Source organism: Pristis pectinata, chromosome 14 (genome assembly GCF_009764475.1).
Source record: "Pristis pectinata isolate sPriPec2 chromosome 14, sPriPec2.1.pri, whole genome shotgun sequence".
NCBI classification, from domain to species: domain Eukaryota; kingdom Metazoa; phylum Chordata; class Chondrichthyes; order Rhinopristiformes; family Pristidae; genus Pristis; species Pristis pectinata.
The window spans coordinates 50228035-50255348 of record NC_067418.1 but is presented as its reverse complement, the minus strand read 5'-3'; the positions used below and the strand labels follow the sequence as shown (position 1 = coordinate 50255348).

The 27314-nt window shown below is 47.0% G+C and overlaps 1 protein-coding gene across 1 annotated transcript in view; it reads left to right on the top strand.

Moving 5' to 3' along the window:
* The window catches only part of LOC127578012 (mucin-6-like), a 68521-nt gene that overhangs the window by 4749 nt on the left and 36458 nt on the right, over positions 1 to 27314 (top strand). The window contains exons 3-12 of the mRNA XM_052029717.1: positions 1898 to 2062; positions 7926 to 8020; positions 10380 to 10512; positions 14004 to 14253; positions 14435 to 14570; positions 16174 to 16326; positions 17268 to 17416; positions 25126 to 25136; positions 25689 to 25798; positions 25912 to 26063. Coding sequence (XP_051885677.1) covers positions 1898 to 2062; positions 7926 to 8020; positions 10380 to 10512; positions 14004 to 14253; positions 14435 to 14570; positions 16174 to 16326; positions 17268 to 17416; positions 25126 to 25136; positions 25689 to 25798; positions 25912 to 26063 — 1354 coding nt within the window. The remainder of the gene's footprint in view (positions 1 to 1897; positions 2063 to 7925; positions 8021 to 10379; positions 10513 to 14003; positions 14254 to 14434; positions 14571 to 16173; positions 16327 to 17267; positions 17417 to 25125; positions 25137 to 25688; positions 25799 to 25911; positions 26064 to 27314) is intronic.

The following is a 27314-nucleotide window of genomic DNA, read 5'->3' as shown; positions in this document are numbered from 1 at the left end:
ATATATCGGGCTTCCCCTTTTCCTAGCTTCAGTCCTGAAGAGTCCTGACCCGAAACGTTGACCGCCTGCTCTTCTCCACGGATGCTGCCCAGCCTGCTGAGTTCCTCCACAAGCATCTTGTTGTTTTTCATCTGAATTCAAACGGCCGAGACACCGTGGATCCCATGCATCTTAATCTTCTGGATGAGCCTCCCATGGGACCTGGTCAAACGCCTTACTAAAATCCATGTAGACAACATCCACAGCTCTACCTTCATCAATCACCCTCGTCACCTCCTCGAAAAAGACATGATGTGACCTGCCCCGCACAAAGCCATGCTTTACCAATTGCTAATAAATCCCAACCCTAAGAATCCTCTCCAATATCTTCTCTACCACTGACATGAGACTCACCGGTCTATAATTTCCAGGATTATCCCTATTTCCCTTCTTAAACAAAGGAATGACATTGGCTACTCGCCAGTCCTCCAGGACCTTGCCTGTGGCTAGAGAGGACACAAGGATCTTGGTCAAGGCCCCAGCAATCTCATCTCCTGCCTCTCTCAATAACCTGGGGTATATCCCATCAGGTTCTGGGGACATCCACTTTTATGTTCTTTAAGAGACCCAACACCACCTCTTTCTTTGTCTCAAAATGCCCCAGCATATTAGCACGCTCCACACTGATCTCACCATCCTCCACGCCCTTCTCCTTGGTGAATGCCGACGTAAAGTACTTGTTTAGGACCTCGCCCACATCCTCCGTCTCCAAGCACATGTTCCCTCCTTTATTCTTGAGTCCTACCCTCTCCCTAGTTATCCTCTTGCTTTTGATGTATGTGTAGAATGCATTGGAATTCTCTCTAATCCTATTTGCCAAGGACTTTTTATGGCACCTCCTGGCTCTCCTAATTCCCTTCTTGAGTTCTGTTCCAACTCAAGGGATCTGTTTGATTTTAGCTTCCTAAACCTTACATATACTTCCTATCTGTGATCCGGATCCATAGATCAAACACATCTGTGTTAACTTGCTTTTGAGTCAGTAATGACAGGGCAGGATTAAAGAGAAACATGGTCTTTTGCCCAGACAGTGAAGTTTATGCATAGCTATTTGATTTAATTTCTTCATTGATCTTTAACTTGTAACTTGGTCTGAAATGAAAAACAATGTTGCCTATATTAATGTCTATTCAGCTGCAAGCTTGCATGATCTATTGAGTGCTGTAACTTGCAATTTTATTTTCATCCTCTTGGTGGAAGTATAGGCCTGCGAAAAGATGCTACACCAGTTTGGGGAGACGAGACTGCAGAAGCTGGAGCAACACACAAGAAGCCGGAGGAACTCAGCATCTGTGAGAGGGAAATGGGCAGTCAATGTCTTCATGCTGAGACCTTGCATCAGTCTAAACGAAGGGTCTTGTCCGGAAATGTCTCCTGTCCACTTCCCTCCACAGATGCTGCTCGACCTGCTGAGTTCCTCCAGCTTCTTCTTTGTTGCTGCATCAGTTTGGTTTTCAATTGTTTAATCCACTTACGCAAAATGTTTTTGCTCCATTATCAGAGATATAAACCAATTAACTTGTAGAATTTCAATTAATATTTGTTTGGAGAAATGATACACTGACTGTTAAGCATTTTCTACCAATATGACCCTGTGGTAGTGATTCAGAAATATGATAATCGACTGTAAGATAGTGTTTTACTTTGACCCAGGAGCTTTGTAATTTGTCCATTTCCACCATTCTTGGCTAAGTGAGTTTTGATACAGAATCATTTTATATCATCATCCATTTTTATGAATAACACAAATAATTTCAGAGGCAGAAATCCAGGGATTGAAAGTCCAGATCGGTTACTTTTGTATTAATTGCTTTAATTTTGGATGATGCTATTTATCTGGGTCACCTTTCTCTTGCAGGGCTATGTGGTAATTTCAATGGAGACTCCACAGATGACTTTACAAGCAGTATGAAAATCATCGAAGAGAAGCCACGTTTTTTTGTGAATTCTTGGAAAGTTACAGCAAACTGTGGATCTGCTTATGATGAGGATTCAGACCCATGTTCATTAAGTCAAGTAAATGGTAAGTAGCTGCGCAATCCCTTACTTGGGAACAAGTTGGTTACGGAATAACCAACTCTCTAACATCCGGTGAAGAGAGTTGGATTTCTGTCCTCTGTTAAAATGACTGAAGATATTCAGACCAATATTTAATGTCCCAGTTTTCCAATCATATTAAATGCATTGTGGTGCAAATCTATGGAGGTTTTTGATGCTCCTTACCAACGTTGACAACGATTCTGATCACTTTGTGAAAATAATATTGGTTTATTATTGTCACTTGTACCAAGGTCCAGTGAAAAACTTGTCTTACAAACTGATCGTACAGGTCAATTCATTACACAGTGCAGTTACACTGAGTTAGTGCAGGGGCATGGTACTGAGGTAAGACTTGTTAAGTTGGAAGAGGGGTCCGAGTGCAGCGTATCTAAGTTTGATGATGACATTAAATTGAGCGGAAAAGCAAATTGTGCAGAGGATGCGGAGAGTCTGCAGAGAGATAGAGATAGGTTAAGTGTGTGGGCAAGGGTTTGGAAGATGGAGTGCAATGTTGGTAAATGGTGACGTCATCCACTTTAGAAGGAACATTGAAGATCAATTATTTAAATGGTGAAAGATTGCAGCATGCTGTTGTGCAGAGGGACTTGGGAGTGCCTGTGCATGAATCGCAAAAGGTTGGTTTGAAGGTTCAACAGGTTACCAAGAAGGCAAATGGAGTGTTGGCCTTCATTGCTAGAGGTGTTGAATTTAAGAGCAGGGAGGTTATGCTGCAACTATACGGGGTACTGGTGAGGCCGCACCTGGAGTGCTGTGTGCAGTTCTGGTCTCCTTACTTGAGGAACGATGTACTGGCTTTGGAGTTGGTTCAGAGGAGGTTCACCAGGTTGATTCCAGAGATGAGGGGGTTAGCCTATGAGGAGAGATTGAGTCACCTGGGACTATACTCGCTGAAATTCAGAAGAATGATAGGGGATCTTATAGAAACAGATAAAATTATGAAAGGGATAGATAAGATAGAGGCAGGAAGGTTGTTTCCACTGGTAGGGGACATAGCCTCAAGATTCAGGGGAATAGATTTAGGACAGATGAGGAGAAACTGCTTTTCCCAGAGAGTAGTGAATCTGTGGGATTCTCTGCCCAGGGAAGCAGTGGAGGCTGCCTCATTAAATATATTTAAGACACAGTTAGATTTTTGCATAGTAGGGGAATTAAGGGTTATGGGGAAAAAGGCAGGTAGGTGGATCTGAGTCCACGTCCAGATCATCCGTGATCTTATTGAATGGCGGAGCAGGCTCAATGTGCCAGATGGCTGCCTCCCGCTCCTATTTCTTACCCCCTTGAGTTGTGGTAAATTCAGATTTCTCAGTGAAAGAAATGACCCACTCCCCATTCTCTCCATCTCAGGGCACTGGGGGACAGGCAGGAAGTGCACCTTGTCGACTTTGCTAGCCCACAGAATGCACAGCTTAAGAAAGGTTTACTCAGTTTGTTTTAATCTCGCATCAGTTATTGCGAGAGTTTGTGGTCAGATATCAGGCTGCATAATCGAGACCTGCAGTTCCATGCAACAGTAATGGCTGCTGGAGTGCCAGCCGCTTTAGAACATAGAACAGTACAGCACAAAACAGGCCCTTCGGCCCACAATGTTGTGCCGAACTTTAAACCTCGCCTAATACTATCTAACCCCTTCCTCCCACATATCCTTCTATTTTATGCTTATCTAGTAATCTCTTGAATTTGACCAATGTACCTGCCTCCACCACCGCCCCAGGCAGCGCATTCCACGCCCCAACCACTCTCTGGGTAAAAAACCTCCCTCTGATATCTCCATTGAACTTCCCACCCATTACTTTAAAGCCATGCCCTCTTGTATTGAGCACTGGTGCCCTGGGAAAGAGGCGCTGGCTGTCTACTCTATCTATTCCTTTCAATATCTTGTATACCTCTATCATGTCTCCCCTCATCCTCCTTCTCTCCAAAGAATAAAGCCCTAGCTCCCTTAGTCTCTCCTCATAATCCATCCTCTCAAAACCAGGCAGCATCCTAGTAAATCTCCTCTGCACCCTTTCCAACACTTTCAAAGAGATTGTCCTGAGCCAAGCTTACTTCTTGACATCTAAACCAGTGGACCTAGTCATTTGTTTCATTGCTGCCTGAGCAACCACATGGCTGACATAATAGCCTTGCATCCTGTAAGTGTTGCATTGGCTGTAGTGCTGTCCCGACGTCCCAAGGTTGCGGGCGGCAAGGACAACTCTAGTTAGGCCACACTTAAAGAGTACTGTGTTCAGTTCTGGTCGCCTCATTATAGGAAGGATGTGGAGGCGTTGGAGAGGGTGCAGAGGAGATTTACCAGGATGCTGCCTGGATTGGAGGTTATTGAATATGAGGAGAGGCTTAAGGTGCTCGGGCTTTATTCACTGGAAAAGAGGAGGATGAGAGGAGACATGATAGAGGTATATAAAATGTTGAGAGGAATAGATAGAGTAGACAGTCAGCGCCTCCTTCCCAGGGCACCAATGCTCAAGATGAGAGGTCATGGCTTTAAGGTTATGGGTGGGAGGTTCAGGGGAGATGTCAGAGGGAGGTTTTTCACCCAAAGAGTGGTTGGTGCATGGAATGCACTGCCTGGGGTGGTGGTGGAGGCAGATACATTGAACAGGTTCAAGAGCTTGTTGGATAGGCATATGGAGGAATGTGGGATAGAGGGATATGCGGGAGGAAGGGGTTAGGTAGTGTGGGGGGTGGTCTGATGGACGGCATGACACGGTGGGCCAAAGGGCCTGTTTTGTGCTGTATGGTTCTATGGTTCTATGGTTCTGGCTTCCTGAACAAAACCGTTCATGTGCTCTCCTCTGTTGAACTCTTTCCCGGAGACATCAGTCACCTGTGATGAACGCCGACTTCCATGCATAAGAACTAGAAGCAGATGAACACGACTGGTCCTTCAGGCCTGTCCACAATTCATCAAGATAATGGCTGATCTTTTACCTCCATTCGCCATTTCCCAGCACCATCACCCAATCCCTTGATTCCCCCAATATCCAGAAATCTCTCACTCCTAGCTTTGAATAAACTCAGTGACTGAACTTCCGCAGCCCTCTGGACTTCACCACCTCGTGTGAAGAAATTTCTCTCCATCCCAGTCCTAAAAAGTCAATGTTAGACTGTGCCTCCTGGCCCTAGGCTCCTCAGCCAGAGAAAACATCCTCCCTGCACCCACCCAGCCGAGCCCCTTCAGAATTATCAAAGTTTTGATGAGATTTCACATTCTTCTGAAAATCTAGAGGAGGCAGGCCTAGTCCACTCATCCCTGGAATCAGTGTGCTGAATCTTCACTGCACTTCATGTGGCAATTATATTCTTTCTTGGATAAGGAGATCAAAACTCCAGGTGTGATCTCACCACAATGGCAGTAGGACTTCCTTCCATCTTCTCACATTGAAGACCAGCATACCATTTGCCTTATAGATCCCTTGCTGCTTTCACTTGGCTTTCAGTGACTTGTGTACAAGGACACCCAGGTCCCTTTGAACATCAACACTACCATTTAACAAATATTCTGTTTTCTGTTTGTGCACCAAATGACCTCATTTTTTTCACATTATATTCCATCCACCCTGTTTTCTCCACTTCACTCAGTTTGCCTGTACCTCCTTTAAGCCTATGTTGTGAGAAACGGCTCTTGGGGTCTTAAAGATAGAGGACTCCAGACACAGTCTTTGGAATTTTAAAAATGATTTAATTCACAAAGACAAACGCGGGGACAGAATGATTGGGAACGGAATGCACACTGTACACGCACACACGCAGGAGATCACAAACGTGAGGAAATCACAACAGGGGTGAGATGCGCAACACCCACCCACACACACAACAAACTGGTTACAAATGATCAAGAAATAAACAATACGGTGCCCGACCCCCTGACTCTGTACAAGCACCGGCTCTAAACGCTCCCCAGAATCTACTAGGACGCTCCTAACCCTTGTGGAAGTGCACGCTCTTACCAGTGGGCTCTTCAGCCTTGTTCCACGACTCCTGGGGCAGTCGAGAGTGAGTGAGCCAGGAACATGTGGCACTTTTATAATGCTGGGGGGCTGGGGGTGGTCCAGCCCAGGTAATTCAAAAGGTCCAATGGCTCGGTGCCAGCAAGGACAAAGGTGCTTAAACAAGCCAATTGTTCAGGTGTACACTTGATGGGTGGGCTGGAGCCAAACCTTGATTGACAGTGGTGTCGCTTCCCACCCGATGAGCAATGCTGATGAGCAATCCTGACCGGGGGGGTCAATGTTGTCACTGTCACATGACAGCCATGACCTCCATGACCTTTGTCACCGTACAGCCTCCCTACCCATTGTTTAGTATGGTCAATAAACTTGGAGATCTAGCCAAATCACTGATGTAAATTGCAAATAGCTGGGGTTCAAGTAATGATTTCTGCTGTACCCCACAAGTCACAGTGTACTAACATTGGAAAGATGCAGTTGTTCCCACTCTGTTTTCTGTTAACCAGATCTCAATGCCCGTACATTACCCCAATTCCTTGTGCTGAGCAATCACCTGTGTGGGACCTCATTAGAAGTCTTCCACAAGCCCAAATACACCACATCCTCTGGCTCACCGTTGTCTATTCTGCGGCAGACGTCCTTACAGAACTTCAGCGGCTTTGTCAAGCATGTTTATTAGAGAAACAATGGACTGCAGATATTGGAATCGAGATGCAAAACCACGATGATGCTGGAGAACTCAGCAGGCCGGGCAGCATCCGCAGAGAAAAGCAGGCGGTCAACGTTTCGGGGTCAGGACCCTTCTTCAGGACTGAAGATAGGAAAAAGGGGGAAGCCCGATATATAGGAGGGAAAAGCAGAGCAGTGATAGGTGGACAGAAGAGGGGAGGGGGGGTGGGCACAGGGTGGTGATAGGTAGATGCAGGTAAGAGACAGTGATGGGCAGGTGCGGGGGAGGAAGGGAGAGCAGATCCACTGCGGGATGGGTCAAAGGTAAGGAGAGAGAGGAAAAAGGTAAAGAAAAGAGGCCAGAAAAGGGAAGAAGAGAAGGATTGGTTATTATTGTCACATGTACCGAGATACAGTGAAAGCTTTTGTTTCCATGCCATCCGTACAGATTATTCCACACTTAAGTACATCGAGGCAGTGAAAAGAAAACAGAATGCATTATACAGTGTTTTAGTTTCCAGAGGAAGCACAGTGCAGGTTGACAAATAAGGTAGCAAGGGTCACGACAAGGTAGCTTGTGAGATCAAGAGTTCATCGTTCCCATTCACAAATCCATGCTGACTCTGCTCAATCTGATTATCTTCCCAAGGTGTTCTGTTATTACTTCCTTCATTAACCCCTGTCACTGATGTGAGGCCGACAGGTCAAGAGTTCCCTGTTCTTCTCACCCCCTCTTCTTAAATAGTGGGGGACACATTTGCCACCCTCCAGTCCACAGGAAGAATCACACACTCGGATCCACAGGTCACCTCGTGCTTGACGTCTTGCAGCCTCACTTCTCCATGTAGTCTCACAGTCCTGTTGAACTAACAATTTCCTTTTACCGTCTTCTCCAGAGTGGACAAGCTCACACCTTCCCACGTTATACGCTCGTTGCCCTCTTGCCCACTCCCTTAGTCCGTCCATCTCCCTTTGCAGGATCCTTGTGCCCTCTTCGCAACTTACTAATCTTTCTATCGCCCGGTGCTCTCATCCAAGGCAGGTGAGGTTTTGCTGAGGAGGTAATGCTGAGGTGTGAGCAGATGATTTTTATCCGACTGTACCAGGTTTTTGTTAGGTGGTTTTGGCAATCGTTAGGATCAAAGTTCCTGAGGAATTTATACTTGTTGGAACTTAAGCTAAAAACTCTTCCTTTACATTTTGCAGAAATCTTTGCAGAGACCCATTGTTCAGTATTGTTGGATGAGACCTCTATATTTGGACAATGTCATGCGTTTCTAGATCCGACAGAATTTTATAAGGTAAAGAAATTCTTCTGCATTGTTTCTTCCACTAATTCAGTATTTTTGTTACCCATTGATACGATCATAAACTATGTCAGATGTTGGGGAGGTTGACAGGTTTCTCATGGAAGTTGGCCTTTATTCCTGGCACTCACACTGCAGCTTAATGGGATCTGCATCCTGAAATTCCAGAATAAAATTCCAGAATAAAATTCCAGATAAAAGCTCTGTTAAAGAGGTTGACTGCAATTTTCAATACTTCCGGAATGCAGGTTATAAAAACCTCAATCTTTGATCAGGAAAGACAATACCTCCATATACTGTGGTTGATCAAAGCTGCTTTGTGTCCTGGTGTGTTTATCAGGATTACCAATCACTGCTCATTACAAAATAATGCACATATTCAGGTGATCTTCTGTTGGGATGTGCGTTTACTTGTCACGAAAATAAAATTCAATTCCTGGTTAAAATGGCAAGTGAGGCAGTGGTGGCCACTTGAAAGGCTCCTGTGAATCTGAGCTGTAAAAGAGATGAGCTTCCTGAAGTCTGCAGTTCCTGCAGATAAACTGCGGTGAGAGAGAGCGGGTAACCAAAGATGAATCACAAATGTATGAGACTGAGAAAAGACCACTGAGAGGCGTCGAGCGACAGTGTGCATGTGACTGCAGCGCTTCTGGAAACTGCTCCAAGTCTAACCCTTCAACCACTGGCCCCCACCCCTCCCTCTGGCCCCTCCCTCCAGCCCCTCCTCCTTCACCGGCCCCTCCTTCTCCACACCCCTCTCCCTCCCCCTCCATTCCAGCCCCCCCACCCCCATCACAGGATGCTTTCTATGGTGCATCGATAAAAATTGTGAGGGTCAAAGGGGACATGCCGAATTTCTTTAGTCTCCTGAGGGAGTAGAGGTGCTGGTGAGCTTTCTTGGCCGTGGCGTCTACATGGTCGGGACCAGGACAGGCTACCGGTGATGTTCACAGTCCCGGAGACTTGAAGCTCCTCCCTCCTCATGACACAGCCATTAGCAGCCTACACCCCTCTGTCCTCCACGCCTCGTTCCCCCCCCACTCAAGAACCCGTCCCACTCCTCCTCCACACATCTTCCACACCACCTCTCAATTATCCGCTTCCCTCCCGTATCCACCCACCCCTCCTCCCTCAACCACCCCATCCCTTCTCTGCCTTGGCAGAAATAATCCGTTTACTTTGAACATACAACAGCCGCCATTTACAAACTAGGAACGATACGACCCGCAAGCCAACTTACCGACATGAAAGGGGTTCTGTATTTTTGGAAAAAAAAACCCGACTTTGTGGGGAATCCTCTGTGCCTTTCCCATTGGACAAGGAACCTGCTCGGACAACATGTGCCAGTTCAGGCCAGGCATAGAGACCTTGCCTCATTCACTTCACTGCAGGACAGTGTACTTACAGTGCCTGCATTTACTAATGAGGACTATTGGTGGATTTTGTTTTTTTTCATTTAAATGGACTTTAATAGTTTTGAATGTTTCTATCACTTGGCTGAGCCAGTTATGAAAGTCCCTTGAGCAGTTTTGAGGAGGGGGCTTATGCCCTTCCCTTACTCCTGTTTGGATGGCTCTTTCAGTACCCCAGCCTCATTGTACCCCGTGGGGCCAACTTCTCCACACAGGGGCACTGAACAAGGGCTGGTACCATCTCAGACAAACCGGCCTCCAATGTTTCTCCTGTCTGTGAGCATGTTAATATTTTTTACACAACTCTCCGGATTTATCCACGCACACATTATTTCTCGAAGGGCACACATAAACTGTTCACGGGGCGCCGTTACCCACCACTTTTCAGCCCTTGCACGTTTGCCGCCAATGGGATTGAAGAGGGATAACGCGACGCCACTTGCTCTGCAGCCGTCCCTCGGGATCGAGGGCGCCTCACCCACCCCCCGCTCCAGTTCTGTGGTTCTGTGGCCGATCGTCAATGCAGGAATGGCAGACTCTTCCCCAGATACAGCCCCTGGCGCACGACACCGCTGAGATCAGAGCGTTGACGTTCACTGATCCAACTGACACAGGAGGCTGCAGGAGGTGGAACAGACTTGTTACGTTTGTTCTTCATCAAGAGACAAACTTAGCGTGGGTTTAACATCTGAACATTTTATTAACCAACAACAGACAGCTTGCTTTCCCTCCCTTTTTACAGCCACCTCTTGTTCCCCCATGTGACCCCTTGCATTGCCTACTGGGAACTGTAGTTCTTTATTATAACATATAATAACACAGGACTCAGCGAGTGAAGCAGCATTCATGCCTCCGTGGGTGCTGGTTGACCTGCTGAGCTCCTTCAGCGTCCTGCTTTTTAATTCAACCGGTGCCAGTAATTGCCTTGCCTTCCCGCTCAGAACTGTAGGTTCGAAACGTGCAACTATGAGCAAACGAATGACTTCATGTGTGCAAGCCTGGCGTCGTACGCCTTTGCCTGTGCCAAAAGGGGCGTCATTCTGGTGGGCTGGAGAAGTCTCATGGATGGATGCAGTAAGTGCTCGATAATAATCACCACTTTGTAAGCCGCGTACGAACACGTGGACATGATCAGAGGCACAGCACATTCAGTCAGTTGGACAGTTCTGAACAACCGGGTGCATGCACAGCAAAAGTGTGAGCAGTTTGGCAGCAAAGAGCTCACTCAAAGATAAGATTTCTTTATCAGTCATGTGTACATTGAAACACACAGTGAAATGCATCTTTTTGTGTGGAGTGTTCTGGGGGCAGCCCGAAAGTGTCACCACGCTTCCGACGCCAATGTAGCACACCCACAACTTCCTAACCCGTACGTCTTTGAAATGTGGGAGGAGACCGGAGGAAACCACGCAGACACACGGGGGGGGGGGGGGGGGGGGTGAAGAGGATGTGCAAACTCCTGACAGGCGGCGGCCGGAATTGAACCCGGGTCGCTGGCGCCATGATGGCGTTGCGCTGACCCAGCTGTCAGCCTCAGAAAACCTGGGCTGTGTCAAGCCAGCCAGGAGGGGGAGCGGGGTGCCGAGAGAGAGGGGAGGCAGAAGACAAACGGCTGGAGGAACTCAGCGGGTCAGACAGCATCTGTGGGAGTAAAAGAACGGTCAATGTTTCCGCTGGTGCCACTACACCAGGACAGAGTGCAGAGGGGAGACAGCCGGCATAGTGAGGTGAGAGGGAGGGCTGAGGCAGGGGCTGGTATCTGATAGGAAGAAAAGGGGAAAGTTTCGGGCAGGTGGAGCCGGGTGGGGTGGGCGTTGGGGGGGGGAAGGGGAGGCAGGAGGTAGAGACAGAGGCCGGTAGCAGATTAAAAACACGACAACGCTGGAGGAACTCAGCAGGCCGGGCAGCATCCGCGGAGAAAAGCAGGCGGTCAACGTTTCGGGTCAGGACCCTTCTTCAGGACTGAAGGTGGGAAAAGGGGGAAGCCCGATATATAGGAGGGAAAAGCAGAGCAGTGATAGATGGACAGAAGGGGGGAGGCGGGTTTTTTTCCCCCCTCTCTCCTTACCTTTGACCCATCCCCCGGTGGATCTGCTCTCCCCTCCTCCCCCGCAGGTCGGGGAAGGGCGATGTCTGGGTAACGAGGGGGTGAGGGATGGAGAAGCAGAGCAAAGGAGGAGAGGCCCTGGGCGGACGGGTGGGAGTGGGAAAGGAACACGGGGCGAGTGGGTTACCTGCAACGCCATTGGGCTGGAGGCTACCCAAGCGGAGCATGCATGAAGGGACCCCGGTTCAATACCAGAGAACAGCAGAAACAGAAGGTGCCCCTCCTGGCCCTTGTACAGTTGGAGCTGATCTGCTGTTTTACCAGTGGAACCACTGGAGGAGGCGCGTTAGAGGATGGTATCCGCAGACCGAAAGTGTCTTCCACCTCTCAAACGTGGCGCCTCATCAGCCAGATGTGATGTGGTGGCTGCAGCATGCAGCTAGCAGGCTGGGAGGTCACAGGCTGCAGAGAGGGATCTCTGGCGCCTGGAGAGCACTGTGCCGACCAGGTGGCCAGGGATGAATTCTGACTGATGCACTGTGGAGCTCAGAGGATTCACCTCCCTCTATGGTGTAACTGGTGGATGTTGGCAGCTCAGCGTTTGCATGAGGTGTCTGGGCAGACACCTGGTGCTGGGGGTGGTCACGGTCGGCAACAGTTCTCCGTGGGTCTCTGCTCCAAGGCGAGAATCTTTCACATCAGGTGTTCACGGTGAAACTCCGGCTGTGCAGTGTTTAGGAGGAGCGGCAGTGGGTGGCTGAATGGTTGGGGTTTGGCACCAAGTACAGGTGATAGTGGCACACACCGGGAAGGAACAACAGTCACACTGTGGGCAACACCAGGGGAAACAACCGTACATTGTGGGCAACACCCGGGGGTGAAACCGTCACACTGTGGGCATCATGCAGGGGATTGAACAAGCATCACACTGAGGATAATACTGCTGGGGGGGGGTGGAGGCCAGACGGGGTGAGGAGTGTAATATCCATCCTTCTTGGAGGAGAAACCATCACAAGGGATAACACCTGAGAGGACCAACTATCAAGCTGTGGGCAATGCCAGTGGTGGGCAGCCATCACATTGTGGGTGACACCCAGGGGGACAAACATCACACTGTTGGGCAGACTGGGTAAAACAACTTTCACAAGATGGGCAACACCCAGGGGTGAACAACCATCCCACCATGGGTAACCAACCCCTTGGTGAACAACCATTGCACTGGGCAGCACCTGGGGGGGGTGGGGTGGGGGTTGAGGGGGTTGGCGAGAAACTTACACCATGGTCAACACCCAATGGGAACAAACATCACACTGGGCAACATCCAATGGGATCAAACAGCACACTAGGCCACACCCAATGGGAACAAACATCACACTGGAAGCACCAAATGGGGAGGGGGGAGAGTCATGCCATGGGAACTGCCCATTGGGGAACACCATGAGTGATGCCCAGGGCTGAACAACCATCACAGCCTGGGCAGCGCCTGGTGGGGACACTCATCACACTTGAGGGCAACACCTGGGGGGTGGGGTAACCATTGTCACACCGTGACCAACACACAGGGCGACAACAATCACACCCATCACACTGTGGGCATCGCCGGGGGAATGGACCATCACAGTGTTGGCAACCACCGGGGGTGGGAACAACCCTCACATGGTGGGCAACTACCAGCACATCATGGACAACACTTTGGGGTGGGAGTGGGGCGTAAGAACATAGAACAGTACAGCATAGGAACAGGCCCTTCGGCCCACAATGTCTGTGCTGACCATGATGCCAAATTAAACAATGTTTGCATCTTGTGTGGGGATGGTACAACCTTCGCTCCGTGACTGTGCGGAATACTGCACTCTTCCTGGCAGTAAAGAGTCCAAAGAATTGTTGGACCCATTGAGGGAATTTCCAGCTGGGGGTGTTTGACAGGGACACAACTGGGAAATCCAGTGATGGGTGCAAGGGTCACCACAGCTGGCCAGTGGCTACGCTGTAGACAACGGCAACATCTGTCTGAGAACTGTGGGGTCTTGTGCGGAAACAACAGCGAAACACCTCACTTGAGGCACGCGGTAACCGCGGGCACCCTGGTCGAGTTCCATGCTCAGCAGGCCCCTCAGGGCCCATGCTACATGTGTCGTGGACGGTGAAAATGCGATTCTTCTCTGAAGTGTTGCGTGTGCGTTTAGCGGGTGTTAGTTAGCGTTATTGCTGTAGTTCCGTAGATGCATAGTTTTTTTCTTCTGTTTTCTGTATTAGTTGTAGTATTTTGACACAGGATGTCCTTTTGTAGTACTTTTAGCAAATAAACATTTGTAAAATAAAAAACACCTCACTTGAAGTGAATTCGGCAGGCGAGCTGTGACAGGCGTATCTACTGTGTGATGCAAACAGCACTGTGGTGCAGGGCTGACAGGAAACATTGGAAAAGGAAATCAGAACACCAAGGTTAACAAGAGCTTGAGCAAACAGTTTTGAAATTGGTGCAATATTATTGGAAACTTTACCTTTTTTTTTCCAGGAATTCTGTGCCCTTACAATCAGGCCTTTGGTTACGACTCCAGAATGTGTAACCACACCTGCCTGTCACTGTCTAATCCGGACTTTGAGTGCACTTCAGTGGATCCTCCAGTGGATGGCTGCAGCTGCCCAGAGTACACATACAAGGACGACACTGAACGATGTGTCAGTTCAGCCGAGTGCCCATGCTACCTGGCTAATGTGGCCATTGCACACGCCAACCAGGAGATAACTCTTTTCGGAGGAACGTGGTAGGTAGATTGTACTGTTGGGATCTTCGTGGGGACTTGTTGGTTGAAAGTAAATTATGAAACTTTCTGGACGCTAATGATGGGAGTGCTTAGAAAGTAAGTGTGGTTTACGGAAGGAAGGTGAGCAGTCTCTGGACACAGCCTGGACCCGTGGCTTTCACCCTAGTGACTTTCACCCTAGGACAGCTGACTCCACAGACTCGGGCCAGCGAGATACCAGGTGCACAGCTGTGGTGCCAGCTGCAAGAACGTCTGCAGCCAACCCCCAGCGCCCCCGTGAGCCGCCAAATGTCCATTTCCACTTAGTTTCGGAGCTGGTATAGGAAGCACATTGACCTTGATCAGAAAACAGAAAGAACAAACTTCTGAAGTATATCCACTATTGTACTGCAGGGAGTGATGTGTACAGAAGGTCCCACAAATAGCAAAATAATAGCAACCGGTTATTGACGTTGACCGAGCAGTGATATTGGTCAGAATACCAGGAAAAACTCCCCTGCAATTCTTTGAAAGGTGGCGTGACTTTTGATGCCAGTACTTCATACTTATTCAGTCATGGGATGTCAGTGTTTCTGACAATGCCAGGGTTCTTTGGAGAATCTGAATTGATAGATAGATAGATAGATAGACAGACAGACAGACAGACAGACAGACAGACAGACAGACAGACAGACAGACAGACAGACAGACAGACACACAGGCAGATAGATCTTTATCAGTCACATGTACATCGAAACACACAGTGAAATGCATCTTTTGCGTAGAGTGTTCTGGGGGCAGCCCACAAGTGTCGCCACGCTTCCAGTGCCAACATAGCACACCCGCAACTTCCTAACCCATACGTCTTTGGAATGTGGGAGGAAACCGGAGCACCCGGAGGAAACCCACACAGGCACACAGGGAGAACGTACAAACTCCTTATGGACAGCGGCGGGAATTGAACCCGGGTCGCTGGCGCTGTAATAGCGTTACGCTAACCGCTACACTACCGTGCTTGCCCTTGATAACGTGATAGATACCACTTACCTGAACTGCCGCAGCATTTGTGCTCAAAGTGCTGTTTACAGAGGCAGGTCCAGGAACTTGATCCAGCGACGTTTCAGTGATAGCCATGCGTCTTCAAGTCAGAATGTGGGAGGAAACCGGAGCACCCGGAGGAAACCTATGCAGACACACGGGGAGAACGTACAAACTCCTTACAGGCAGCGGCCGGAATTGAACCTGGGTCGCTGGCGCTGTAATAGCGTTACGCTAACCACTACACTACCAATTTACGTGCTTGGTCCTGTGGTGTTGCTGGCCTGCGATAAGTTCCAGGACATTTTTTTAAAATTCCTTTATTACAAAATACAATCTACAATACTACAAAACTACAAGAAACACAGAGACAATAACAGTGACTAAACACAGTCACTAACACAAACTAAATTAAATTAAAATATCCCCATCTCTACCAAGGATGGTGCTAATCCTCTGCGGTCCCGGAACACCTCCATGGTACCCGTGGACACCGCATATTCCCTCTCCACAGTTACCCGGGCACGGATGTAACCCTGGAACATCTCGAGGCAGTCTGCCCGGGCAGCACCTTCCGCTACCCGCTTCCAGGACCCACGGATAGCTACCTTAGCTAGCCCCAGGAGCAAGTTCACCAAGACATCCTCAGCCCTCCTTTCACGCCACCCCCTCCCCCTTACTAGATGACCATAAGTAAACAGGGTAGAACTAAAGTGCAAAGTTCCAGGACGTTTGAGGCAACATCAGGGGAGCCCACCTTCACCACAGCGAGCAACAGCTCTATTTGAATCTGGAAACTGCTTCCCACCTCAGTGATGTTCAGCTGCTGCCTCCGTGTTGGTGCGAACGCTCCATGCAATGGTGACGACTGGCAGCCCACGTTCCCGCTCTGGACCCCGACAGCGACGGTGCGTCCTGCCCAGTCCGCTGGGGCTGACAGGGACTGGGGCATCCGCCAGGGCAGCCACTGGAGTTGACCTGCCTGATGTGGTCCCTGTGAGCTGGGCTGTCTCCTCTGAGCGTCCTGTCAGGAGAGCGGAGGAAGCAGATAACACCGTAAGAGCTGCAGCCAGCGCTGGATCTCTGGAGGAACAAGCTGCCGTGACAAGGGGATGTCTCCTTCGTCCCCGCATACTTCTCGTACACAAGGTGACAATAAAATCAGTCACTAAGTGCCAGAGCAAGCTTGAGGGGCCGACTTCTGCTCCTCACTGGCATGTTTGTGAGAGTAAGTGAAGTGGTCCCTCGGGTTGGCATGAAAGCAACAGGCCAAAGTGCTGGAATGTGGGGTTAATAAGGATGGGTACCCACTGGTCAGTGTGGATGTGGTGGGCTGAATGGCCTGTTTCATGCTGTATAAGTCTATGATACGGGCAAAGTAGTCGGGTCGGTTTTACCTGGATTGCACAAGTGATACTTTCGGGATGATTCTGCGTTTGTCGTGAAATTTCCCTGCCTGATCCAGGATAGTGCACGGCATCATTGCGCCTAACGTCATCAGTAAGACAAGACAAGACAAGACATCTTCACTGGTCACATGTATACCAAAACACACAGTGAAATGCATCTTTTGCGTAGAGTGTTCTGGGGGCAGCCCGCAAGTGTCGCCACGCTTCCGGTGCCAACATAGCACGCCCACAACTTCCTAACCCATTATGTCTTTTGGAATGTGGGAGGAAACCGGAGCACCCGGAGGAAACCCACGCAGACACACGGGGAGAACGTACAAACTCCTTACAGGCAGCGGCGGGAATTGAACTCGGGTCGCTGGTGCTGTAAAGCATTATGTTAACCGCTATGCTACCGTGGCTGCCCTCTACACTGGAGAAGTTAGGTCTTTTCTCCCTGGAGTGGGTATAAAGTTATGAAATGTGGAAACGTAAGTTATAGACTGCAGGAAACTTTCTCCCATATCGGTGGAACCAGGAGAACCTCGCGTGATGTCCTTGCTCTTTCTCACTGTTTGGTTCCCACCGCTGACATCGGGGGACCTGAAGGAGCAGCTTCAGAGCTCCCCACACACGGATCAGCCACCTCCCAGAGTCCAGCGCGTGTGCTGCAGCCAATACACGTGTTCCCCTGTGCACTCGTTCCACGGGTGCCTCGGCGGTGAGGCCGGCACCCCTCCGTCACTGGAGGCCTCTGGGTAGGTGAGGCAGTAACTTGGTCGGGGAGGGTCAGGGACCTGGGGGGAGGGGGAAGTGGCCTTCTGCGAAGAGCGTCCTCCCACGGGGGTCCTCAGAGATGCCACTGGGGGCTTTTAAGAGGGGCTCGGATGGGCACATGAATGAGAGGAAAATGGAGGTATATGGGCATTCTGCAGGTAGGAGGGATTAGTTATGTCGGCACAACATTGTGGGCTGAAGGGCCTGTTCCGTGCTGTATTGGTATTGGTTTATTATTGTCACTTGTACCGAGATACAGTGAAAAACTTGTCTTGCATACCGATCGTCCAGGTCAATTCATTACACAGTGCAGTTACATTGAGTTAGTGCAGAGTGCATTGAGGTAGTACAGGTAAAAACAATAACAATACAAAGTAAAATGTCACAATCCTGGAGGTCAGAAGATCACCAGCCCTGTAAGAAGATTTAAAAGAAGATTATTAGTAATAGTTAGTGACATAGAGTTTAAATTTAAAGTGTAGAATGATTACAGTAAGGGTAATGAGTAGATCTGTAGAGAGAGGCTTGCAACGAGTCGCCACGCTCTGGCGCCATCTTGCTCATTTTTATGTTCTATGTTTTAATATCGGGGTAGACAAAACGAGAGGACATAGGTTTAGGGTAAGGGGGAAGAGATTCAGAGGGTGTATGTGATGGGGGACATTCTTCACCTGGGAAGCACTGCATGAGAGAGTGGTGGGAGATGGGTCACTGACAGCATTTAAGAAGTGTCCAGATGAGCAATTGAATCACTGTGGCATGGGGAGGGGAGGCTATGGACCAAGTGCTGGGTGATGGGGTTAATATGGTGGGGTGCCCCCTGGTCAGCATGGATGGTATGGGCCAGATGGCCTGCTTCCATGCTGTAGGGTTCTGTGATTCTACAGAAATCGAAGTGGACTGTATTCTGTGATGGTCGGGATCTCAGGAGAAAGTGAGACACATCACCCACTCGGCAGTTCTGGCTGAATGCCGGCGGCTCAGGTCACATCCGTAAGACATCTGAACACAGGAGGACCTGACGCTCACCATCCATCACAATCTGGGACTTTTCTTTCTCCGCCTTTGTGGTGCTATCACCAAGCTGAACTGAACTGTTGAGAGTGCAAGTGCTAATAGACGTATTAATGTGCAGTCAGCCAGATTGATCTAGCAGCCCAAAGGTGTGTGAATGTTTATCTTTTTGTCAGCATAATATGAGCATAATTGATTATTGTAGTGTTTGAAAAGGAGATGATAAAATGATTTTAAGATTTGACTTCAACTGGATGAAGAGACTGGGCAAATCTATTAACTCTTTTCTCCTTGGAGAGACGGAGGATGAGGGGGGACCTGATAGAGGTGTACAAGATGGTGAGAGGTATTGATAGGGTAGATAGTCAGAGGCTTTTCCCCAGGGCTGAATTGGTGGCCACAAGAGGACATAGGTTTAAGGTGCTGGGGAGTAGATATAGAGGAGATGTCAGGGGTAAGTTTTTTACTCAGAGAGTGGTGAGTGTGTGGAATGGGCTGCCGGCAATGGTGGTGGAGGCGGATACGATAGGGTCTTTCAAGATACTGTTAGATAGGTACATGGAGCTGAGAAAAATAGAGGGCTATGGGTAAGCCTAGTAATTTCTAGGGTAGGGACATGTTTGGTACAGCTTTGTGGGCCGAAGGGCCTGAATTGCGCTGTAATTGTTCTATGTTCTATGTTCTAACTGGACGAGTGACAGAAACTCAGTAGCAGGTGTTCAAAAGAATTCACTATGGTGCAGATCTCGTCAGCTGCACTGAAGAGAAAAGTCTCCACTTGCCAAATTAAAATCATGAATATAAAGCTGGAATAGCAGGCACACCAAGAGACAAACTGGGGATTAAGGACTCAAGAATATTAATGCAAAATAATTAAAGCAAAATGACATAATTGCAAAGATGACAGTTCTTATTTATTTGTAAAGGTCATTGGGGAAGAGCAACAAAATATTCTGACAAAGTAATCAAAAGCTAAAACAAAATTTAACGCCACAGGTGCTGGTTTGTTAGGTGATATCCAAAGTAGTGCTCATGTTTTTTGGATGCATTGTGACAAGGTTTGCCACACATAAAGTTAAGGTTCTTTAGCCTTCCACATGTTCCTGAGGTAAGGGGCCTTCCTTACCAGCCTCCTTGTCATGTCCCACTTTGACTGAGCAATGTTCATGCCTTCCTCGGGGTTGAAACTAATTAATTGTTCAATGAGTGATGAGGTATTTGTTTCAAATGGAGGTCTGCTCCAGCTTTTGTTTTCCGAGGAATCTGCAGCAGTGAAGGCATGGCTGGTGGCAGCAGCAGCATCTTGGGGATGGTGTTGTGATCCTGGACATTGACAAATCAGGCTCAGCTACTGTCAGTCTAAATTCTTGGTTTATGACACTTAACATGGGCTATGTGGTGACATATACAAACAAGATGGTAGCAAGGCACTGGGATTTACTAGCATCCAGACACCATTGGCTGAGTGCAGATCAGTCGATAGTCAATGCTGCCAAACTAATGGACGTGTGGGAGGCTGGCGGTGTGCATTCCCCAGACTCTGCAATGTTAGTGCTGTACCTTCTCTGAATTCGGTAGCATTTGTGAATGAGTCTGCACTGTACTGTGAGTAGTATCTTCTTTCAGAAGTGATATTAAACCAAGGCTATTACAGGTGGATGTTAAACATCTCAAGGCACTACTTCAAAGAATAGCAGTCCTGAGTGTCCTGATCAGGATTTATCCCTAAGTCGGTATCACTGAAAATGGGCAGATCTTTGGTCATTATTGCAGTGCTTTTTATGGGAGCTTGCTGTGCCTGTTCTCCAGATTGGCTGTCATGTTTCCTACGTTACAACAGTGACTGTGCATGAAAGTAAATACATAAAACTGACGATTACTTTCTTTTTTTCAATAGTATTATTCTGATGTAAGGTACATTGTCAGCTTTATAAATGGAAAGTAAATGGTAATCATGCAAAATTCCCTGGAGCAAACCACACTTCTGTTTCCTGACTGGGTAATGACTTCATGTCTTCTAGCCTACTTTGTGGCACTTTAGTGCTTGTAATAAATCTCTGAAAATTCCCATCTATGATATCCAGAACACATCTTCTTCTGTACAGTGACTTTCTCAAAAATTTAATTCAATGAACTAAAGCCTGTCCTAACATTAATTTAGCCTTAATATTCTGAATTAATCTCCCTGATTTTAGTTTTAATTTACCCCCCTACCGCAGACAGTACAGGGAGATTTCCCAACTTGCCCTTGTAGTGGAAACACATTTTACTAAGTTTGCCCACAAGTGAGGTAACGCTTCCAAGATTTCTTCCAATAAATTTTGGATTAAAATTGGGGCCTTTACCATCTCTAGTCGTAGTCAGGAAGGGATTAAAACTGGGTCTTGAGATTTTTCCAAAGATGTTTTTGTAAGTATTGAAAGAATTCTTAAGGGAAGGGTTGTCAATAGAGTACACCTTTTGAATTAACTTATTATTTACTGTGTACATATGTAAGTTACACTTCATAGCGCTGTTACCCATTATAGGATTTAAGTTCTGTAGCTCCCCTTCTAATAAGTCTTAATGAGTTAATGAACGTAAACTGCTGTTCTATCTTGACAGTCTATGTCAGAACGGAAACCTGAAGTGTAGTGGCCAGGACCCTCAGGGTAAGAACACTTCTACATATTCTTTCCAGCGTTCTGCAATATTTGAATGTATATAATATGTACATAGATAATTCTCAAGTTCAAGTTCAAGTTATCCTTTATTGTTATTCACCCACATGCTATAAGAACACAGGGAGGAACGTAATGTCGTTTCCCCCAGACTCACACAACAGAGGACATACATAGAACAGAGGACACACAATGAACGCAGACAGAAAAATCGTGCAAGCACAAATAATGCAAAAAATAGTATATACAGGATACAAAATTAGTGCAGGGTTAGTGCAAAACTGAGTTGGACAAAGAAAATCCAGAACTCAGTGTGTTGCACTAATTGTATAAACATATTCAGCAGCAGCCAAAGTCCTTATGCGCCGTTGTGCAAACCAGGGCTTTTGACGCGGCATTTGTCTGAGACTGTCTCCAGGGTGGGCCGAAGGGCCTGTTTTGTGCTGTATGGTGCTGTATGGTATTCCGGAGCCTGACAGCCTGGGGGAAAAAACTGTTGTACAGTCTAGTAGTTCTGGCCCGGATGCTCCGGTACCGCTTGCCAGACGGCAGTGGGACAAATAGGTCGTGGGAGGGATGAGAGGGGTCATCTGTGATTCTGCAGACCTTGCGGGTGCGTCGTGTGTTGGAGATATCCAGGATAGAGGGAAGAGGTGCTCCGATGATCTTTCCAGCTGTGCTCGCAATTCTCTGCAGAGTCTTGCGGTCTGAGGTGTTACAGTTACCGTACCAGGCAGAGATACAACTGGTCAGGACACTCTCAATGGTACCCCTGTAGAATGTGGTGAGGGTGGGGGAGGGCAGGTTCAGCCGCCATTAAAGGTGGAGATGCTGCTGTGCCTTCTTGGCGAGGGGGGAGAGGTAGGAAAGATATCTGTGGAATTAATGGTGTTCGGGTCAAGCTGGATTCATCATTATGAATACTCAACCGTTGATGCAGGGAGAATAAAGGAGGGAGGAACAGAAAGTGGGGAATCGAAGGAAATGAAAACTGAGCTAACAATGAAAGTGCAGGGAATAAGGAGAGAGGACGATCTCTGGAAAATCTGCAGGCAAACATTTTAGGATGTACAATATCTGAGGAATTTGAGGTTTGGGGCAGATATTCCTGAGCTTTAATTTTGTTTACTTTCTTCCTGGTTTCCCAGCCATCTGTGTGCTCCCACCAGGATATGTTCTGTAATAAACACCCTCAAATGGAACCTGTTACTGCTTTCTTTACTTAAGTAATTAAATAATCATTAAGGCAGCCCCACCTTTTTCCATGAAAACAATTACCTGTCGAAACAATAATTGCTTCATCTTTTCAATGGCTGATTGACTTGGCTGAAAGTAAAGAAGCACTGACAGGCCTCACTTCCCCCAGCTGCTTTCTGATCCAATCACATTTGAAACATATTTGAAAGAATAAACCAGAATAAGAATCGCATCGGTTACTAGCCTAACCAATTTCATAATTAACTCATTTCCTGATGTTAATGTGAACCTGGACAGGGTGGGGATGGCTGTAATCTTACGGAAATACAGAAAAACTGTTATAAAAATATCAGCATCTGCATTACACTGTCAGATTTAATGTGCTTTTTGTTTCTGACAAACCAGTTTTTCTTTAGTTGTCACTGATCTGAGCTGTATACTGCTCAACACAGTGGATACTGCTCAAGAAAAAAAGTTATCACTCTTTGAAATTCCTGTGCAGAATAAGAGAGGCCTAATTTATTCAATGTTGTCTGAATGTTATCTTTGGAAATATATTAAAATATTCTGCTTAAGTATTGAGGAGAAGGTGAGGAGTGGGAAGAGGAGCAAGCCACTCAGTCCTTCATTCATCAAGACCATGGCTGGTCTTCTACCTGAGGGCCAAATTCCAGCACTATCCCACATCCCTTGGTTCCCTAAAGATCCAGGAATCGACTGGTCTGTTCTTAATGTACTCAATGGCTGAGTCGCCACAGTCCTCATCTCAGTCCGAAACAGCCTATCCCTCATTCTGAAACTGCGGCCCCGAGTCTTGGACTCTTTCATCTGGGGGAGTACCCTTCTGGCATATAGCCTGTCAAACCCTTTATCAATTTTGTAAATCCCAATGAGATTTCCTCCCATTTAAACCCCAGAGAGCACAGGCAGAGAGCTATCCTCCCAGGAGTTTAGATGGCAGGAGATCACACCTCACACAGCAACCACTCCTGCTGTGCCTGGAAGCCAGTCGAATGAATCTCTACTGCATTCCCTCCAAGCCAGGTACATTCTTTCTTGAGTAAGGAGACCTAAACTGTATACAGTGTTCCGTATGCAATCTCAACCAAGGTCCCACATAAGAATAATCAGACCTCCCTCTGTCTTGGGGTTATATTGTGGAACACAATAAATAACTGCATTTTTATTACGAGTGAGTTTAATAATTCTAGTACATGGGTAGTAACTCCAAAACAACTTGAAGTTACTGTGCAGGCACTAAGGGTGCGTTCTCTGCACAATTCACATGATGGGGAAGAATACAGGTCAGTTTACCATAGAGCTGGGAGGTACTTCTATATTACTGAACCAAGATGAAACCATGCATTAGAGTAGGTTATTGTTAGCTTCCTGGGCTTGCTATTTACTGATTTAAAAATTCCTTCTGAACAAAAGGTTCTCCCTTTACAAGCTTGTGGACTATCCCAGTTCACATTCTAGTAGTTTAAATCTCCAATATTACCACATTATTTGTGCACCTTTCAGAAATTTGCCTACCAATTTGCTCTCCAATGGGAATATTGATAATAAAGGTCAAATCAAATAAGTAACATAAACTGTCAGCGATTAACAAGGCAGAAGTGTAGAGAACTGTTAAAAATAAAGTAACAAGCTTAATCTTCAGCCATTACAGACAAACTACACTGTCTGAAAACAATGTGCACAATTGGAACTGGAGCTGGTTTATTATTGTCACTTGTACGAGGTACAGTGAAAAACTTGTCCTGCATACCATTCATATGGATTAATTCATTACACAGTGCATTGAGGAAGTGAAACAATATAGAATGCAGAATAAAGTGTCACAGCTATAGAGGAAGTGCAGTGCAAGCAGATAATAAGGTGCAAGGTCATAATGAGGTAGCTTGTGGGGTCAAGAGTCCATTTTATCGTAGTAGGGAACCGTTCAGTAGTCTTATAACAACAGGATAGAAGCTTTCCTTGAGCCCTGAAAAGACAGGGAACAGAAGGCAATAATCTGCAGGAAGGAACCATACATTTCTTTAATTCTAAGTAAGGGAAGCAGACCCTGTTGGAAATGCTGGCATTTTTTGTCCCTCTCTAATTGCCCTGAAGTATGAGAGCAGTTGAGAGTCAACAATGTTGGTCTGACCAGATAATGATGGCAGATTTCTTCAGTGGTGGATACTCCTACTGAGTGCCTCCACAAATATTCACTGATTCATTGGGTATTTGCAGCATGCCCTCTACAGTATCTGGTCTGACATCTCTCTATCTCTCTCTGTCTCTCTCCCCCTCTCTGTCTCTCTCCCCCGCTCTCTCTCTCTCCCTCTCTCCCTCCCTCTCTCTCCCTCTTTCTCTCTCCCCCCTCCTCTCTCTCTATCTCTCTCTCCCTCTCTCCCCCGCTCTCTCTCCCTCTCTCCCTCCCTCTCCCTCTCTCTCCCTCTTCCTCTCTCCCCCCTCCTCTCTCTCTATCTCTCTCTCTCTCCCTCTCTCCCCCGCTCTCCCTCTCTCCCTCCCTCTCCCTCCTCTCTCTCTCACCCCCCTCTCTCTCTCATCCTTTTACCCATTGTCCTGTTAAATCCATCACCTCTCTTTCTGAAACTTAAAAATAACGTATTTTCTCACTTTCCCAGTTGAGTGTTCCAGCATTTTCTACCTTCATTTAATTTTCAGCATCCACAGTGTTTTTATTTTAAATGAATGTGAAGTTGTCCATTTTGACAGAGAGAAAAAAAAAGCTTGTTATCCAACTGCTGAGCTTGCAGCACTCTGAGAATGCAAAGGGATTTTGTGTCTTGTGCATGATTTGCAAAAAGCTATTATGCAGGTAAGTAGGAAAGCTGGGAGGATGTTATAGTTTTTTAGCAGTGGTATTGAGAACTAAAGTAGGGAGTTAATGCTTCAGTTATATAAAACATTGATGAGATCATGTCTTTGTATATTTTTAAGAGTTAGATAGATTCTTGATAAGTAATGGGGTAAAAGGTTATACAAAACTTTTTTGATCAAATTGTGTTCTTTCTTGTAAAAATGGTAGTTTATGTTTTTCTTGTGAGTGCTGCCTATCTGATGCGATGCGCCTGTGATGCTCTGCAAGTAAGTTTTTCACTGCACCTGTGCACACATGGACTTGTGCACGTGACAATAAGCTCAACTTTGACGGATTCAGGAATGTGGAGTTGGGATTTCAGATCAACCATAATGTTATTAAATGAACAGCAGGGTCAAGGGGCCAAATGGTCATTATTCCCACATGCAACGTCACAGGATACTAACCGGGATGCAGTGTATAGAGTTGGGTCTAATGTATATCTCAATAATTGGTAAATAAAGATTGGAAATTTTAAGTTTTCAAAATGATATATGTCTGTCTTTCCAGAACATTGTTACCCTCCCAAAGTCTTCTTTAATTGTGAGAATGCACAAGAGGGTGAATATGGAGCTGCTTGTGCACCAACATGTCAGATGCTTGCAGCAGAAAGTCAGTGTGTAAGTACAAGATGCACTTCATTTTTCTGATTAAACCACCGAGCAGCCCTTGTACATTTTTGCTGCTCATTTTAGGTAAATCAAATTCAAATGTCACTTTTTCAATTTCCCAGCTGCCAACAAAATGTGTGTCTGGCTGTATTTGTCCGAATGGATTGGTGCTGGATGAGGAGAAGGGATGTGTTCATCCTGATAATTGCTCCTGTGAATACGGAGGCCATCCCTACGCACAGGGTGAGGTCATTGTGAAGGACTGTATGACGTGGTAAGAAATGTTGTACTTCTGTTTCCTTAATGACTCCTGATTTTCAATTTGACCAATGTAAAAGGAAGCAAGTTATTTACAAGCAGCCGTCGTCCACATAAGACATGTTGGGATCGATGATCTGGTTTTTGCAATGCTGCTTAAACACTTTTCCCCCTGAAAGACTGGAATCAGGAAATGGGAACCCTGTTTAACGTTTTTTCCATGAACAATGGGAGTTTGGACAATAAGGTAAGAGATAAGATCTCTTTATTAGTCACATGTACATCAAAACACACAGTGAAAAGCATCTTTTTGCGTAGAGTGTTCTGGGGGGCAGCCCACAAGTGTCACCACACTTCCGGCGCCAACATAGCACGCCCACACTTCCTAACCCGTATGTCTTTGGAATGTGGGATGAAACAGGAGCACCCGGAGGAAACCCACGCAGACACGGGGAGAATGTACAAACTCCTCACAGACAGCGGACAGGTGGAACATCAGCTTACAATCACGTGAACTGACAGTGTTTAATACTTCTCAACATCTAATTATGTTCACAGGGGCTTGGGAGACAGTATACAATCATATTGCGCAGCACAGAGATATGGCCCACCTCATCCATGCTGACCACAATGCCTATCTACACTAATTCCAGTCCATATCCCTCCAAGCCTTTCCTATCCAAGCATCTGTCCAAGTGCCCATTAACCATTGTATTGTATGTGTCTCTACCACTCCTCTGGCAGCACCTTCAGATATTACAGAGTCAAAGAGCTGTACAGCATGGAAACAGGCCCTTTGGCTCAACTCATCCATGCCGACCAAGATACCTATCTAACCTAGTCCCATTTGCCTGTGTTTGGCCCGTATCCCTTTAACCCTTTCCTATCCATGTACCCGTCCAAGTAACTGTTAAGCATTGTAATTGTACCCGCCTCTGCCACTTCCTCTGGCACCTCGATCCATATACCCACTGTGCTCTTGTGAAAAACTTTCCCCTCAGCTCCCTTTTAAATCTTTCCCCTTACACCTTAAACCTATGCCCTTTAGATTAAGACACATCTACCCATGGAAAAAGACTATCTACCCTATCTATGCCCCTCATGATTTTATAGACCTCCATTATGTCACTGCTTGACATCCTATGCTCCAGGGAAAGCAGACCCAGCCGATCCAACCTCTTCTTATAACTCAAGCCCTCTGGTCTTGGCAACATCCTTGTGAATTTTTCTGCACCCTCTCTAGTTTAGTCACATCCTTCCTGGAGGG